Genomic DNA, 19,094 nt, shown 5'->3' with positions numbered 1-19,094 from the left:
CAGAGTCGCACGCCACTCGGTTTTCATCGGTGCCACCAGTGCACGGGCTTTAGCCAAAAGGTACGCCGGAGAGTGAAACAGAACCCCCTCTCACCCAAACTCTCGACAAAAAAAATTCAACCCCTGCGTTACCTTGTCTCCACACTCTCCACCTCTTACCCCACAATCCACGGAGACCAAAAGAAAAAAAGAAAAGCCTCGAAAAGAAAAATCGAAAATTCCCCAAAACGGAGAAAGAAAGAATTGAGAAAAAGCCGCCTTCTCTCATAATCCCGGTGCGATAATGACCCCGCATTCTCAATTACGTGTACCCCGACGTCATCGGTAAATCATTAAAATCAATTCAAAAGCGTTAAAAGTAGAGGTGAAAAGGAAGTAAGCTTTTTCCAGTGGCATCGGCATTTATGTGTGTACCTGTGTACGATATTTGCGGAGCATCCCCGAGGCTTTGGGTATCTCCCACCGTGTGACGAGAGTAGTGATGAGCCGAGGGTTTTCATCGTGGTGATAGGAGTGATAATTTTCCTCTACCCCTCACCCACTTGGAATCAAACCACCTCCCCGATTCAATTGGAAAGAGTAAATTTTTCTCGCCCCTCGGTGTGTGTTTGTTTGTTTGTCGGTGAAATACAAGTGTCTGTGTGTGTCGGCCATTGCTTCTCGCTTCCTACCGGACCGAGGAAAGCGAGGACTTGGAGGCGCGCTCTCAACGTGTGTCAACTCAAGTTTTTCCCATCGAGCTCACGACTTTTCCAACTCCACCATACCTCCAGCAAGTCTCATCGACAGTTATCTTGCCATTTTCACGAGCCCATGTGCAAGTGTTGTACGAGAATCAAGTGAAAACGTATCTCCCCTCTTTTGCCTCTGTGCATGTGTTTACGGCGTGGATTATGGAGGAATAATGTAACCGGGTGGTTGTGAGGAATATTTGAAACGGTGAGAAAATTATTAATTTTTTTTAATGTAACATTTGAGGTGTTGGATTTGGTAATTCATACTGTCAGTTGATTTTCAGGGCTATTTTTAGGGAAGAATTTTGAGTGAGGGTGACGAGGGGAGGATTTATATTTCGTCTGCAACCCCTGTCGCTTGAATCCAATTGTTCAGATCCCTCACATTCCCTCCCAATTTCCATCTCCATCATCGTTAGCTCGTACCTTTTATGTTCATCCCGTGTATCATTTTTTTTTTTTTTTCCTCCAAGTATTCAATAGTACGGTCTCAGCGACCTCGAGACGTACGTGATCGGCTTGCTGAGGACACAAGTTGGGAAGAGTGGAGTTTTCGTTGCGTTAGAATAAATAGAGAGGAAAATTGTATGTACGCCCTCAGGGTTGCGGCCCTTTCTTTCCTCCCCGTTGACCTGTGCCTATTATTTATTATATATATATTTTTTTATCGGGTTTCCATCGTCTGCCTCGCAGCGGCTACCAGTTAACTGCGTTGGAAAATTGAATGTTTTTTATGATGCAATGAGATGATAGGAAACTTATTTTTGCGGGGGCTTTCCCGAGGGAGTGAATTATGGACGCAGAGATATTGTTATTAATTAATTATCTGTCGTAAATTTTTTTTTATCGCTTACTGGTGGTGAGTCGCTCACTGCACGCGTCTTATCCTCGGGATTTAATGGAAAGACTCGGGATATTGATTTAGTTCTCGACGGGTTCGTTAAAAATTTAAGAATTCTAGGGGAGATTGAGGGTGAGATTTCGTGTTTTGAAACATGTCTTTGGATTTGTGTGGCGATTTTGTTTTTTTTTTATAAAATCGGTTCGAAGAGTGATATATAAATAGAGGGAAATTACTCGTCATTAATAATTGTCCATGTGAATGGTAATTCCTTCTTGTATTTGATGGAGTGTAAGACAGGCATTGTACACGTTTTCAGCGTTTATAATATTTCCCTTTTATTCTATCGTATTTTCCATGATATTTTCAAAGAGGGGAGGATTGCGTGTAGATATCCCTGGAATATCACCATCGAGGCCACACCAGTGGGTACCTGTTTCTCTGGGTTGTACTCGCGTAATCCTGGGGAGAATCCTTTTACGTTGGAATTGTGGGACATTGCTGTACGAACGTGAAACAAGGGAGGGGAAAAAGGAAAAATAAAATGGTAGAGATGGGCAATGTAAGCTCAGGATTTATGGAATTTTCATTTATCCTTGTCTGTGGTTGCTTCATCCCCACAAATATTCAAACAAATTTTCATGATTTTGTTACTCTTTTGTTGTTGCAGATTGCGAGGAGAGGATTTGTGCAGAGGAAACAACTTTGGCTGCTGGAGGGGGTGCTGAAGTAACTTTGAAATCTGGGGAAAGTTATTTGGAAAACAATTGGATATTTTTCTTGTTTGCACAAAGTTGCTGATAAGGAGGGGAGAGGCTTTGGAATAATACTTTGAGATTGGTAAAAAAAGTGGTGGAAGGAGTGAGGGGGTTTTGGTGGCCCCGTTGGTCGCAGATGGGAGCTGGTCTTGCAGAATACCCCTGGGTAATACCCGCAGTTGGACATTGGTTTTTTGGTAATAAAGCCGGGGAAAGGATCAGCACACGTCCACACCCACGACGCAAAGGTCATTCTCACATAATCAAGCCGATTAAACTCGATCAAGCTGGAATTGATGGAGTTGGAGAATATCGTAGCCAACACTGTTTACCTCAAAGCGAGAGAAGGTAATTGGAAAACTTGCTTTGCATGCGAGAATTGTCAATGGGAGCTTTGGGGAATATGGCTATCAATGTTGTGAATCCTGAATTCAGGAGCGAAACGGTTCAGTGCCAACACGAGAATTTAATATTTTCCCAATTATCGGTTTAGCTCGCAAACTATCGATGGTCGGGGAAACATTGAAGGACTTTTTTGTAGATCAACTCGCAAAAAGATCTATTCGAGTCAGTTGGTTCGAGATACATCCGTATATTAAAAAAAGGGAAAATTCTGTAACGCGCAAGTGAACGGGAAAAGGGCGATTTATTTTTAATGAATATCTAGAAATTTATGAAAGATTGATGATGATGTTCCTAAGACTGCAAAAAAAATAATATGATTGGAATTCGGTTTTTGTGGACATTGAGCTAGTGATTTTGAAGGGAATGACGTTTAATTCAATTTAGAGGGGACACTAATGAAGTTTCAAATTTCACTGGGAGTTGAATAGAATTTCAAACATTTTAGCAACGGAGAGATGAGAATTACCTAACGGGCTTGAGTTTTTAATTGAATATGAACATTTTGCCGTGAATTATACACAATTTTCCGTTCATTTACCAATTTATCTCGCTGTTCGCAGTGGCTATTATTTTTCAAAGGAAATTACTCAACTGTAACTTCTACTTGCCATTGATTTTTTTCGTAAAGTTTCGAATTTTGAACTGTTTAATTCCTTGGAGTGCCGATAAAAAAATCGATGAGATGAAAATTTCGCAGACTAGTGTTTACCAGTGACTGTGGAATGATTTGTTTGGAAATTCTCGATAGAATAGAGAGTAGTTGTTGATTGTTGACATAGTTCGAGATGTAGAATAGATCATTCCGTAAAGTTTAACGATTCTGTTGAGAAACTTTTAATTCACAAACTCAACAAATCACAGTGGAAGATTCATTGAATTGAACTTGCGTCGCATTGAAAGGACCTTTATCATGACGGGACAGAAAAAATAAATAAATAAACAGTAGAAGTACACACCGTGGAAAAATAATGGAAAATTTAATTATCGTAGAAGCTAATGGGCAATAGATTAAAACGAAAATGAGATTAAATTGAATGGAGAACGTGAAGCTGAAAAAATGAACATGTTATTGCTCACCATGATATTGGCAGCGATAATTATTAAATCTAATTGGATCATTTCCTATTATTCGAGTAATTAATAACCAATAATAGTTAAGAGCTCGATGAAGCTGAATTAATTCTGCAGAATGCCGCCCCTTTAACACTTTAATGAACTTTATTTTCATTTCAACATCCCCTGAGTCCTCTAATTTCATTCATCGTGATGCAGACGATCACTTTGTTTCCATGGAATGAGCTTTCGGGAAAAACCTATTCAATAATGGACAATAGAGCGAAATGAAAACAACATTCAGTGAAATTGAATTGAGAACGAAAAGCGAAACATAATGAACACGATATGGGCGGGAATCATTTTTTAATCTAATTGGTTCGTTCCCTATAATTCAAAGAATTATGTAAAATATCACTGACATTATTCCGCAATTTAAGAAGAACGTAAATAGTTTTAATGATGCAATTGACAATTTTCAACATAAAAATTCGAAATAATAACCAATAATAGTCAAGAGTCCGATGAACCTCAATGAATTGTCCAAAATGTCGCCAGTTTGACATTTTAATGAACTTTATTTGCATTTCAACAGTCCGTTACTCCTCTAATTTAGTTGATCGTGATGTAGATGACATTTTTTCCATGAAATGAATTTTCGAGAAAATCCCATTTTGTTTATCCTCGAGTGAAAAAATGAATATACAAACGATGAAGTAATTCATGTCACATACATCACTCAATTGAGAGCGGCAACACTGGAATTTCTAGTTTTTCCGGAGCATTATCGTTGTACTGAAGGAGAGGGAAGCTCTTATCAATGACGTGAAACGTCAGAAACAAGTTAAAAAAGCCGGTTGAATCAATTACCCAACTGACGAAAGTTCATATTCCCAGTTTCTCATTTTCTTTCTACTCAACCACTCTCTCACAACTTTGACACTTAATTTACGGGGAGGTGAGTGAAGGATGAGTGGAACAAAAAGTTCACTCTATCTTTCATTGTCTCGTGATAATGGCTACTACCTACGCACGGCTGTTCACTCGCTGTCTCAAGCCCCTCTCTCCTCTCCTCATCCCAACACACTTTTTTTATCTCCCAGTCTCGTGCCTGATTGTGTGCATTAGAGGTTCTCGACCTCATGTGCAGAGCAATGCGAGCTTCTATTCAGATCTACATTTTTTTTTCAACCAACGAGCCAACCTTACTCCCCTCATTATTTCCGGAAAATAATTTTAATTCTGTCATCGAGGTAATCAGCGTCCCATAGACTGCCTAATCTCTGTCTTCATTTCATCCATTTTTACTTTTAATTGTAATGTCAAACAATGACTTGATAGCTACATAGGAAAAATACTGGAGTTAATTCCAATTCAGTAGCAAAATGGTAAATTAGGATGAGTGGGATAAATTTTTTTCGAAACCAGTTTTTAGATAATATCTCCAGATTGAAGCAAGGTAGCGAATTTTTTTGCCTGAATATTTTTTGTAGACAAAGAGGAGAATGGCAAAAAAGGTTCTTATGGAAATATCAATATTTTTCTTTGATTTCCAGAAATTTGTTAAAAACTGGCCGCGAAAAAGATTCAGTTATCTTCGTTTACCAGTTTGCAGCAGAATTTCGTTACTGAATTTAATAACTCGAGGTTGATAGCATGAGTTTGTCAAATTTGTCAGAGTATCTGCGAAATTAATGAAGATTTTTTTCTGCCAACATTTTTTTAATGCGATACCGAATTTCCGCTGTAATTGTGAAAATCAGGATTGGAAATTTCAAAATTAAATCAGTTCTCAATTCGCATTAGTCGGTTAAATCAACTGTAAACCAATCAAATTTTAACGTGATAAACTTTCGAAATATCGATAGTTAGCGAGTTTGACTTATCTGTCGTTTTTAGAGTAGAGAGAAAATTAAAAAATTAAATGAGTTCTGAATTCAAATTAGCTGTCTAAAACGAGCGTGAGCCATTGAGTAATGAGTATGACGGACTTTCGAGTACTAACAATGGTTTTATAAAAAATTTTAATTATTCGTTAGTGAATTTTAGTTGACTCATATCTCAAGATAATTTCACCCTGAAATGATGCCACAATTCTCTGATTAGAACGACTTGGATGGCTACTACTAAAGAATGTAGATTTCTTCGTTGTATTTATTAATTGAAATTTCGAGCTTCAATTTTTCATGTACATTAAGTCCCTTCAATTATTCACTAACTTCCTGACGTCTTCAATCATGTGATCGATTACGGAAAAGTAACAGATTATTAATTCGATTATTAATACTCAGCAATTTCATTATTTAATTCTCCATAATTCACTGGGAGAGTCAATTTTTCTAGCTTAGTTGCCCTGGCGAAATGTTTGGATCTTTTCATTTTTATAAACAAACAATTTAAAATTCACTTAAATGGGATCCTGCCAATATGATATACTATAGAATTGAAAATCCCTTCTTATATATTTTGATGAAAATTCCCTTAGCGTCGATTTTTCACGTGCATTATCCCTCATCAATTAATCATAAACTCTTCGACGTGTTTGGCTAGTGATTCCAATATTGATAGCGATTTTTCTTGCATTATTGATTACCGTGAGGCTTCCGATTATTAAAAAGCAATTTACCCCTGTTGAACTATTCATCAATTCATTATATCAACTATTAATTATTTTATTTTGTGTGTAATAACTTTTCCGTTATTCTCAATAAAACAATGATGTACCTTTTTCCCATCAATCTTTCAGTAATTTATATTATTTAATAATTTAGACAAACAATTTATTAAATTACACACTTTTTATATAATACAACAGATTAAACATAAAGAATAAAAATAATAAAATGTTATTTTGGGAAATGATCATTTCATCGGAACGGCAAAACCAAAAAAAAATATTTTTCAATAACACCTCATGATAAAAAATGATGTCTATATCAATATCAAAATATTATTGAAAAAAATAAAAAAAACAAGGAGAAAAGCATAATAAATATTCATATTTGGTATATAATACTTCTGCGCAGTAAACAATTTATATGATGACCCTTTCATTTATAATATTAAGAAAAATAATATACCGATACCGAAATATCTCGTCATGTAACATTTTTCGGGCTAGTATTCTCACTTGTAATATTTTTTTGGAATATTTTGAGGGGCAATACTATTATGGAATAAAATTTTCAGCAGTCACCAAAGAATAATGTAATAATGACTTATTTTCAGGTGGTGGTGACAGCAACAAGGGGAAGAGTAAGAAATGGCGGAAGATCCTGCAATTTCCCCACATATCACAGTGCATCGGCCTAAAAGATAAGCTCGGTAAGTAAATGCCTTTTGAAAATTCCACAATAATTTCCTTAACGATAATGTTCTCCAAACATTCCCAAGAACATAACAATGGAGGAAAATTGTCAATATCGAATGGTACGAATGAGGTGTACGTGGAATTGAGTGGGTAAAGTGAGCCAATGAATTTGTGCACATAAACTCCTCGTTTATTTTCATCTATGCTATTGTACAGCGGTTTAACTTGAAACTGAAAAAAAAAAAAAAGAAAAAGGAAATATCCACCAGATGCAGTCTGTATTTCCCCTCGTTGCAGCTCACTGTGTATTTACATTGTTATACAACATTATAACGTTTATTTCTTTGAGTAACAGAAGTGCATGCGATAGCTTTGTGATTATTGCCCAAACAAGACCAGCATCATTGTACTGTTTGTTATCTCTGGTCGTGCACGAGGCTCCGTAAAAATTTGTTTTATTAACCTGTTGCCAGTTACGATTATTTTGACACGATATCTCACTTCGTTTGTGATTCCTTCTTGGATTTAAACAATTCATTTAATGTCTGCTACTCATTAAAACGTGGGAGAAGGGTTTTATTATCTTGGTAATGGCTTTTAATTATTTTTTTATCACGTTTTATTGCACTTTCTTGGTTTCTCCACACTTTTATCTGCTCTTTGATCGGAGTTTGCGGCTATTCTGTGGGCATGGAACATTGACCATTCCGTTTTACTGTCTTTGTAGAGTAAATATCGTTGATAATTTATTCTATTCTTCCTAATGATTTAATTTTTTAGAGTACCATCAGTAATGGAATAAAAGTCTTTTTTTAAAAGAGACTCTATCAATTGGGAATAATCAATTTTTGAGACTCAAATAATTATTAATTCATTCCCAGGGCTTTTCAATCAATGTTGAAAAATAAGAGAAAAAGATAAATTATTGAAAATCCAATTCCACTATTTTCATTATAGTAAACGATTCATTCTTATATTTCCATAATTCATGAATATTTATCGCACATTAATATGAAGATAATAATAAAAATGCTTACGATATCCCCTCCCTTCAAAATAATTAGCTTTAATAACTTCATTAATTGTCAGTTGAGGTAATTTTCCGTAATTTTCCGTAATTTTCTTCAATGCATTATAATTTCTCTTCAGTGAAAAAGTATTCATGATTCCACTCAATGAACATTTCTACAGAATAAAATAAATATAAAATATTCCGTTACAGACTAATCTAAAATAGTCGAGAACTCTCTAGTTTTCAGCGATTCACGAATATTTATCAAATGCCAGTAGAAATAGAATAAAAATATCTAACGATGTTTAAACCACTTTCATCCAAAAATTCAACCATTCGATACCATTACATAATTATTTCATAGTAATTAAACAGTTAGCTGAAAATGACCATTAAATAATGCATGAATTTATAATAAATTGAAGTACTGTTTATTGAATCGCTTAAACCGAGCCCAGAATTTTTCTCGATTCGAAAGGATGTGGGAATGAAGGACAAAATCAATCTCCGAAAATGAGAGGCGATTTTTTTCATCAATCTGCTCCCTTTCGAGATTGCTCGTGGTCAATAAATGCCGTACCGGGTGTGCTCTCGACCCTCCACTGACCTCGTGTTCGCATTATCCCATCCCTTGCCCTCCTCCACTCATTCCTCCATTTCATTTTGCCATTCACCCAGAGGGGAATCCCTTTGTCGTTGGATCGCTTCAAAGTAACGGTATGGAATATGTTCACTCACGGGGATAAATTAATTTTTTGACCATATATTTCCCCCTCATTTTACCCCTCCATTCCAATTCCCCTCCAATCACTGTTAATTAAAACGCCGAGGAGGCCTCGAAATAAACCGCTCACCTGAAGGTGAAACACAGGACAAAGGCTAATTGAGGCTGAGGTCTTGTGTTTGATGCAGCTCGTTGCACTCAAAGTTATTTGGTGTAGCTATCACTATATTGGTTAGATCGATTGATTCGGGGACAATTTCATTACTGCGGGGGAGATATTTTTCAAGTGTTTGGAAATTGTTTTCGGCCGAATGGCAATTAGGGGAGGTCATTTTGTTACTCAATTTTCCAACTGTTTTGTTGAGCACTCGGTTCTAAATCGATGCTTTTCAAACATTTTCAACGATCGCGGTGATTTTAATTATCTAGTCTTCGCCAGGTTCCTCCAGTTTAATTCTCCATGCTCATTACTATTTTGCATAGTCAGGATCCGGTTAATGAAGGTTTAATTAAGATTTCGAAATACCCGTGATCGGGTGAGGGGAGAGATGACGAGTTGATTTAGATAATGTACCATTTTTCAAGGAATTTCTCTGAGACTGAGGGAGATACCGGAATTTTTGTAGAGACCTTTTCTCTGGTACTCATCCCTCTCTACAAAAGAGGTTCTTACACAAATTTCGATTATTCTCTTAGATTTGCAGATAATTTCCGAGAACTCTATTAAGAAGCTTTTTGTTGTACTTTGTGGTTTTTAAAAAAATTAATTACATTCAATTTTCATTCAATTTTGACGTGAGATGTTATTAATTGAGAAATTAATTTGTTTTATTTGAGAAATAATTTGTTATTTGCACAAAGTTTATTTATTCAGCGGTAATTTGATGGCAGTTATAAAACCATCGACAATACTATTCCAAAATTTAACTGTACTCACTATTCTCTCAACTCTTCCTTCTTTCCCACAAATTCTTGGATTCATGAAAAAAAATCTGTACGTGAAACCGTCTGCAGCCCCGTTCACTCCAAATGGACAACACATGGCTCTCATCTCTTCAGGAATGAACATAAGAGCCAAATTTTCCCCTCCGAATTCAAAATCCCCAATGAAAATTCTTCATCCGAAATTCCGTCTCGTATCGCTGGATAGATAAGAAATGGTAATGCAACTACTGAGCAAAATTCCCGTATGTAAATTAAACGCGAGTGAAATTCTCAACCTTTCATCCCACTGGAGATTATCCCCCGTCTTCAATGGCGCATTATATTTGAAATTCAATTTGTCGCATAATAAATTCATGAAGTGACGAAGTTGAAGCTTGAAGCTTCATTTCTTTTTTCTCCGAGCGACCCAATTTTTTTTTAACATCTTGTCGCACAGCCTCTCCTTGGAATAACGTTGGAATATTTTAAAACTACCAATTGTTTGACTATTCAAAACAAATGGCACTTCATTTCGAGTCATGTAAAAGAGGTATTCCATTTCAAATTAACCAGTCATTGACCCTCACCTTTGCAGAAATTAACGGTCATTTTTAATTGCCTTTTTTTATTGGTAATAACTTCCGTTCTGGTCAGCTCATTTTCATAAGTAAAAAAAGGTAATCATGTCAATCATATTTTTCATGGTCCTTTGGAATATATACCTTTAATGTCTTTCCGAAGACCGAATTTACGAATGCTCTAAATAGTGATACTTTACGGAAATTATCGAATGATAAGAATTTTACTGGATTTATCAAATGCAATTTTTCCAAACCAAATTCACCGAGTTTTATCTCTGACAAGAATTTTTTGAAATTTACGGAATTTATGGAATGCCTCGCAAATAATTGTTGAATATTTTCTTAAATTGCAGACATAAGGTACGGCTATTTGGTTGATCAGCAGCCAATAGGACGGCTATTATTTCGTCAATTCTGCCAGGACCGCAAGCCATCGTACCACCGTTACAATTTATTCCTCGATGCCATTGAAAAATATGAGATTGAGCTCGACGAAAATCGTACCGAACTCGCAAAAGTGCTGTTTGATCAGTACCTGAAGAGTGAGGGATCGGAGGTTGTCGACATTCTCAATGACTCAGTGATATCACAGTGTGAGGAACGTCTCGGTACTGGTGGCAAAGAGTTATTCACCGAGGTCCAGCAGACTGTTAAAAATTTCCTAGCTGGTGAACCATTCTCCCAGTTTCTCACGAGTTTCTACTTCTACAGGTATTTAATCAACCCCTCTTGATAAGAATTTACACCAATATCAGGATCTCTCGGGGAAATTCATTAAGTCTCGGTACATTCATTCCATATTCATTGGCTTCCGTAGGAAAAATCTCATTAATTTTCCGATCGTCGGGGATAAAACTTTTCGTCTGGGGTTTCTTTTTTTTTTTTATTATGACCGAGTAACGAGTGGAAATAAAGTTTGAATAATTGGTATTGAAGCTGCCAGTTGATGTCAATAGCAGATTCTGCTGGGATTGAGGACGAGTGCAAATGATTGTGGGTCAACTCTTTGATGAATGGATTTCATAATATTCAGACTTGCTCATAATTTCCTCTCCATTTTCGCAATAGTTTGACGTTATCATTATTTTCAATTACTCTAATCCAAGATATCAACGATAACAAAATATCTCGAGCAAAATTTATTCATCATGAATAATAAATGAATAATTAATTACAATTACGAAAATCGGAAAAAAAGCAATATTCCATTCAATGATGTAAAATTCTCAAGCAATCCAAAAATTAAGTTGCAATTCGCAAATAACTTTTCTCCAACAAGAACTGAATTAATCCCAACAGTCCCATGAATTCCATCGAGCAATTACAACCCCTATTTCCACCAGGATAAAAGTCCTAGTAACGATAAATTGAGGAAGCAACAAAGTTGTAAAGCTGTACAAATAGCCCCGACCTTTTATTATTTTCCTGAACATTCTGAAAGTAGTTCTACGAATGACAAAAAGACACCCCCAACAAGCTAAGAGTCATGAACGTACAGGATTGAATAGGAGATGTAGAAGTTTCTCCAGTTGTAATCTATGATAGGGTGCCTCGGAGGAGTCTAGTGATAAATGTTATAACTGAGTAAGAAAAGATCAATGGTTCTCGGTCAAGCTTTCGTCGAGTGGGTGGTACAGACAGTACAGTGGAAACTACTGAGAGTCAGAGTCAAGTAATTCTTTCTCTCCCTCGTGGAATGGTACGAGAAAAGAATCTGGACTGAGGCCAAGCCAGTTTTACTCCCTGCTTTGTTATCCAAAGTATAAGCCAAAAGTCATTTTAATTTTCATCCTTCTACTTTGTTTTTCACTCGAGACTTGAGGAAAAGGACATTACCATAATTCACTAACTTTTCATTTCATCTGCCTACAGTTGGGTTCATTATTTTACCGCCATATTGATACTTACGAATGAGTTTAATCGCCATTTTTCAGGTTTTAATTATATGCTCGTCAGGGCATGCGTCCTCGTGTTAATTCTTCATGCTCATCACTATTTTACATATTCACGAATGAGAAATGGGATTTTAATTGATATTTCACGTTTGAAATCGCGGGGAATTATTAAAATGTTCAAATGGATCAGGAGTGCTGTTTTAATTCGTCGTCCTACTTCTTCATGTTCAATTGTTCTGTATTCTTCGTGAATGTGTTTCATTATTCTCTGTTATAGCTGTTGAATAAATGAAAATAACAAGAAAACTTGGGGAGAGTCATTATCATAATTCAAAGCAGTCATAGGCGACTTAAGATTTTCAAAATTGTCAGTATTTGGAGTTAGAAGTGGGATTAATTTTGAAATAAGCTTTAGTATTTGGAAAGCATTTCTTAGTCACTTCTAAAGTTATAACTTCTTCGAATTTCGTGAACAAAACGTTAATAGGATTATTCATAATTCCAGTAGATGACTTAAATAGTTCTAAGTACTACATCCCTTGACGAATTACAACTTAATGAAGGACTTATTGCTCAGGGCATCTATATTTTATGTACTACTCAAGGATTTAAGGAGTTATTGTCTTATTGTTTTTCGTGTTTTCTTTGTAAATTTCTGGGAAAAATAGATTTTAAATTTCATCATTATGTAATGACTCACTATTTTTCGTAGTCGTGGGCGTTTATTTTTGGAAATTCTTGGGGAAGTCTTGTGAATTTTCTCAAAAGTTTATTGTTTACGTAGGGGAATTCTGTCACGATGATGAAACTACGTGAGGCATTGAATAATAATAAAACTTAAAGACTGTATATATTATTTCACGCCAGTTTTATTCACGGTTTCTTAGAAATTTGTGAGAACGATTCGGAAAATGAGAAGATAAACGGATTTAATCGACCTTTTGCACACCTCCAAGACTATCTTATATTTTGTTAAATAAAAATATTTTGTTTTAAGGTACCTACAATGGAAATGGCTAGAAGCCCAGCCAGTGACGTACAAGACCTTCAGGATGTATCGTGTCCTTGGAAAAGGCGGTTTCGGCGAGGTGTGTGCCTGTCAAGTGCGGGCAACGGGTAAAATGTATGCCTGCAAGAAACTCGAGAAAAAACGAATAAAGAAGAGAAAGGGCGAGGCCATGGTGCTGATAGAAAAAAATATACTCCAGAAGATAAATTCAAAATTCGTTGTTTCCCTGGCTTACGCGTACGAGACAAAGGATGCACTGTGTTTAGTATTGACGATAATGAACGGTGGTGATTTGAAATTTCATATTTACAATATGGGGGGTGAGCCGGGCTTTGATATTAATCGTGCAAGATTTTATGCCGCTGAGGTTGTATGTGGACTTGAGCATTTACATCAGCAGGGAATTGTTTATCGTGATTGCAAGCCGGAGAATATTTTACTGGATGATCATGGTCATGTGAGAATATCGGATTTGGGTCTTGCTGTGGAAATACTCGAGGGTGATATGGTTAGGGGAAGAGTTGGTACTGTTGGCTACATGGCACCAGAAGTTATTGATAATGAGAAGTACACTTTTTCACCTGACTGGTTCAGCTTTGGTTGCTTACTCTATGAGATGATCGAGGGACAGGCGCCCTTTCGCGCTAGGAAGGAGAAGGTCAAGAGGGAGGAGGTCGATAGACGAGTTAAGGAGGATCAGGAGAAGTACTCGGCTAAGTTCAGTGAAGAGGCCAAGACTCTGTGCCAACAGTTACTTAAGAAAAATCCGAAACATCGATTGGGATGCAAGTGCGGTAGGCATGGGGCTAAGGAGGTGAAACTGCAGAGCTTCTTTCAGTGTTTGAATTGGAAGAGGGTGGAGGCCGGTATGTGGGAACCACCGTTTGTACCGGATGTGAGTAGGTGTCCTTTTAATATTCTTGGGGTTTCTTTCGTGGGGTGGTATTGCTTTTGTTGGGCTTTGCGGATTTACATGACAACGCCTACGTCTTGGCTACTTCATTACTCGTGATTCATTCGTTTTAATTAATTAATTCTCATTTCGAAGGATTAATCACTAGGTATTAGTGATGGTTTTTTCTTTTCAATTATATAAGAGATCAGAAGGAATCGAAAGGGATTATTGAACCCCTCTTCAAAGTCTATTACATTTTGTTGATCTTCATTACGAATATTTTCATTTTTAGTTTCGAAATATTTCTTTAAAGCATTCCATGCCTTTTTTCTCAATTTTGTGTTGCATTGCTAAAAAAAATGTGAATTATTACTCAGAATGGGAAAAGGACTGCAAATTGTTTAAGGAGTTATTGCCGATGATTTTTGACGTTTCCAGTTTTTTACTAATTGAAGTGTACCGCGGAAAAATATATCGTTTTTTGCGATATCGAAATACATGTAGGACTATGAAAATTTGTGAATCACTGAATAATGATAGAACCTAAAAAACTATATTTTTTCACACCAATCTGATTCATGGTTTACCTAAATTTACAAAAAAAAAGAAACAGTGAGAAAATATCGATGATATGAGTTTTGAATTTGAAATCTTTTTTTGGTCTTTGCAGCCTCACGCTGTTTACGCTAAGGACGTCCTGGATATTGAACAATTCTCCACCGTCAAAGGTGTGAATCTCGATGCCAGTGATGACACTTTCTACAGTAAATTCAATACCGGGAGTGTCTCGATTCCTTGGCAGACTGAGGTGAGTAGAAAGTTGGCGGAATTTTTGGAAGATGAGGCGTGGGTTTGGTCTCGAGAGGGCGATTACCGAATTTCTATTGATAGCAAAATGACGGGGATTTCTCTAATGGCATTCGAGTGGTGGATTAAAGTTCATGGGTTAACTCTCTCTTAGTTTCGATTGGATCATGGAGTTTTGATGGGCTCTGAAGGAATGTTTATTCGGTTTTAGATGATTGAAACGGAGTGCTTCAAGGAGCTCAATTTCCTGGGACCCAACAGCACACCGACACCTGATTTATTGGTGAATTATCCGCCGGTTAATAATGAGAGTCGAGGCTGTTTTCCTTTTAGAAGAAAGGTAAGGGGAATGTTGATTTAAGGTTGAGCCGTGCAATATTTACCTTTCGAAGAAATACTTCTGTATTCCCGAGAAATTTTGAAATTTTCGTATAAACCCTGTTTATCATTATTTTTTTATTGTTCTCCATTTTGCAAAAGTGATCGAGAGAAAAGTTTCGCTATTTTGATTTCAATAGTAATTATTAAATATTTTCTTAACAATTATTATATTTATTATTTGCAACAAGTCTCAGAAGCCTCAGAAAACTAAAAATTTCCAATCACTTCATCAATCATTCTCGACATGTAGTCTTAAATTGTTTAACGATTTCTAACGATTTAAGATCGGAAATGAAAATCAGAGCTTTGTAAGATTCAATAATGATATTATTGCAAAGAATACGAGAACCCCAGGTGAGGGTGAAATAAAAATTCTGATGTCTTTACATGCAATTTTTATATTGGAATTCATAAAAGTGCAGAAAATATTTTCAAATAAAAATTCTAGTGGAAATAATATTTCTGATTGGTTCGAATAAAATTCATCGTGATTTTAAGTAATATTTCTAGAGAGTTATGTAAAAATCTCATGAAATCCGAAGAAAATGCAGGTTGTTGGCCAATAAAGTTTTCAGTGCCAGAACTAAAATTTTTTTTCTGGTGACATTTGTCTATTTTTTCTCGAGCTAGGAGATTTTATAGAGTTTTTTGTTCATAAATTTCTCAGCACGTGCCCTCGGGCAATTCGTTCGTCGCGATAAATCCCATCACGGAAAAAAATGCTGAATAAAAATATTATTTTTCAGAAGCAAAGCGCAAGAACACGTGAAATTCCATTATCCGAGTGTCATCTGCTTGAACTGTCACAGAGCCAAAGTTCCGAGATGCCGGCCAGCTGATCCAGGATTAATTCGGGAAATCCGAGTACACCGACTAAACGGTCGGACGGTCCCTCGAGATGCTGCATCTGAGTTGAGAATTCAATTAAACAAGAGGAGCATGTCAAGAGAAAAAATGGCGAATTGAGCAAGCCGAATGGCTGAACAGGACGGAAATAAGAATGCATTGAATTGAATGGAAAACGTAACGGAAAAAAAATTAATAAAAAATGGTGTCTCGATGGACAAAAGACATCGGTCGACGTCCTGTGACGGTACACCGAGAAAAATGCAAGTGAATCCCTCGGTTGTTACGTAAGCACATTCTTGGGACGCACACTATTATTAAAAATACACACAGATGGTTCAAATGAATGATGCACACGAACATTGAAAAAAAAAAAATGATAATACACAACCGAATATGGGAGACGAACGTTCCAGCCATTTGACGCACGTACAAATACAACTCAACGCACTCATCTCAATACAATATCTTTCTCTCAGCTCTTTATTATTTTTTTCTTTCAATTTCAACTCAATACGTCGTTGAAGATCTGGAAAACTCGTTGAAGCATTTAATTTATCGTGTCATTAATTTTTATCTTCATTCTCATGATGGAAACAAAGTGAGTTTAATGTGCATTACGAATCTCTTGTCCCTGATCTGTTGGGGAAAAATCGTGTGGTCTGATGAATCAAAGGTCTGAACAAAATAATAACTTAATAGTAGTCATTTGCAATTTTTTCATTAGATTATAGGTAAAATAACGTCGAACAATAGACGTTTCATGTGGAGTCAATAATGTTTAAAAACACTGGGCAATTCTAATTAATTTTTACTCTACTCTATTATCGTTTTGTAGAGGTGGCTTTCCGATTTATATTTATTGAATATAGGTGATAACAGCGACGAGTACTTCATTGAACAGCAATGATGATTAACTCGGTGGTCGATTCAGTGTTTTTACGTTTTAAATGCTGGGAAAATTGAGGAAGAATAATGATAAAATGCCAAACGTGCTGATGTGATCGTGCTCAACAAGTGGAATTGAGGGCACGTGTCATTAACACATGTCAGATCTCGTTTTTTTTTTTCTTTAATTACTGGAATTGCCGGGGGGTGGAACAATCAAGCTTAGGTATCGGTGCATAACAAGAAATCGATGACAGAAAACTGATGGGAAGAAATAGTTGATTAAAAAATTTAGTGCAATTTGTTTCATTCATTCGTTTCATCCTTTCTTTTTTTTTCTACTTTCGTCCATTATTTTTCAATTGCGGACTTGACAACGAATAGTTTGTTGGTAGATTAGTTTCGCAAGCGTCACGAGGAGCAAAATAAAAAGCATAACTTGCTGTCGTGGAACGAATGAGATTTCGTTATATTTTAGATTTTTTTACACGAGGGACATCCGGTTTAATTTGTAAATTTGTATCTCGTAAGTATTTCTCACGAGAGGTAGACGAAAAACTTTTATCATTCCAGAAATCATTATTTTCACACTTCATTTATCCATTTCTGGCTGTCGTATTTACGTGTCTTGTCGACGTATGACTGGTCCCGCGAATAATTTTCGCAAATTATAATGAATTGTTTTCCATCCTTCTTTTTCTATTATTCAATACTTTCGATAAATTAAGTACAATGTTGGTGTAAGCCGTTAGATGTGTAAAATAATACTTATTTATATATTATACATAACTAGGTGATAACTATGATGGGAATGAGACAAAGTAGTCGTAAGAGGAGAGAAAACTCATGATGACGGTATAATGTGACAACTCTTATAGCCGTCCTAGATATTCAACAAATTTTACGTTATCTATTCATCCTCGCGTACGTTATTGATTGATAAAACATCATTTCTTATTTGTAAATACGAGAAATCATTGACGTGATTGATTTGATGGCATTTTTCACCGGTTTTGGAGGAGTGGTATTATCCTGAGGATGTGGGTGAAGTGGATATGAGTTGCGGTGACGTTAATTTTTTTTTTATTTCATTGATAGAATTTTTCATATTACGAGACAGGAGGTCTAGGAAAAATTGAATTGCTGTCATTTCACTAGCCAATAAAATGAGTTTTCAAACCGATGGATTAAACACAACAAATAGCTTTACCACAATTTTTTGCCATTTTTATTTAAATAATAGAGAGAATAACGTCAGAAATTTAATGTTTTACGGGGAGTTTATGAAATGCTAATGAAATAATACTCATTACACCAATGAATTCAAATTGTGTTTCGCGTGAAAAGAATTGACTTCAGGAAGAAATCAAAAGTCATGTGCAAAGAGAAGAAAATTCTAGTGCAGGGGATTCCATAATCGAGAATTCAGTAGCGAAGAGGTAAAATGGTTGAACCAGTTTTGACTGTTGACCAGTTTACAATAAATATCTTATGATCTAAAGTAGATAGTGAACATTTCGTAAAGATCGTTTTGGTAGGTCTTAATTCGATCTATCGGATTTCGAGATTTGGAAATATTCGCTACTGAATTCTCCACGAAAAAATACAAAACGGCCTCTAATGCTTCAGATATTTTCCGTTTTAATGAAAAAGTCATTAGAAATTTGATCGAACTCAATCATACCCTTGATAGTCTCTCCATCGAATTAATTGTAACGCCTAACGGATTTTTCGCAGGCCTATTGAAATTATCAATTTTCATTGAATTCGATGAGCACAAGTTGGAAATTCAAAGCCAGCCAACGGCTTATGCTGATAATTCGCCGAATAAGAGCCGAATTTTCACAGTGACTGACGTTACCCCACACAATTTTCTCCTACATCAAGACACTAGTCATCAAAATACATGAAACGAATGCATGAACGTCACTAGGAATTGATGAAAATTCCGGCAATCAATGATAAGTGAATAAAACAAATTACGTAGCACAATGATAATTTTACTTTGTTCATCGCGTCTCGACGAAGCCA

At 36.1% G+C, this 19,094-nt stretch overlaps 1 protein-coding gene across 1 annotated transcript; it reads left to right on the top strand.

Moving 5' to 3' along the window:
* The first annotated feature begins 34 nt into the window (after positions 1-34).
* Positions 35-18,968, top strand: Gprk2 (G protein-coupled receptor kinase 2). Its single transcript, XM_011307169.1, has 8 exons — positions 35-939; positions 2,246-2,681; positions 7,020-7,115; positions 10,696-11,053; positions 13,235-14,141; positions 14,812-14,949; positions 15,160-15,288; positions 16,076-18,968. The coding sequence occupies exons 2-8, from the start codon at positions 2,630-2,632 to the stop codon at positions 16,166-16,168; spliced, it is 1,773 nt and encodes a 590-aa protein (XP_011305471.1). The 5' UTR covers positions 35-939; positions 2,246-2,629; the 3' UTR covers positions 16,169-18,968.
* The last annotated feature ends 126 nt before the right edge of the window (positions 18,969-19,094 follow it).

Source organism: Fopius arisanus, unplaced genomic scaffold (assembly GCF_000806365.1).
Source record: "Fopius arisanus strain USDA-PBARC FA_bdor unplaced genomic scaffold, ASM80636v1 scaffold00001, whole genome shotgun sequence".
In the NCBI taxonomy this organism is placed as follows: Eukaryota; Metazoa; Arthropoda; class Insecta; order Hymenoptera; family Braconidae; genus Fopius; species Fopius arisanus.
This window is presented reverse-complemented; position numbering and strand designations above follow the sequence as displayed.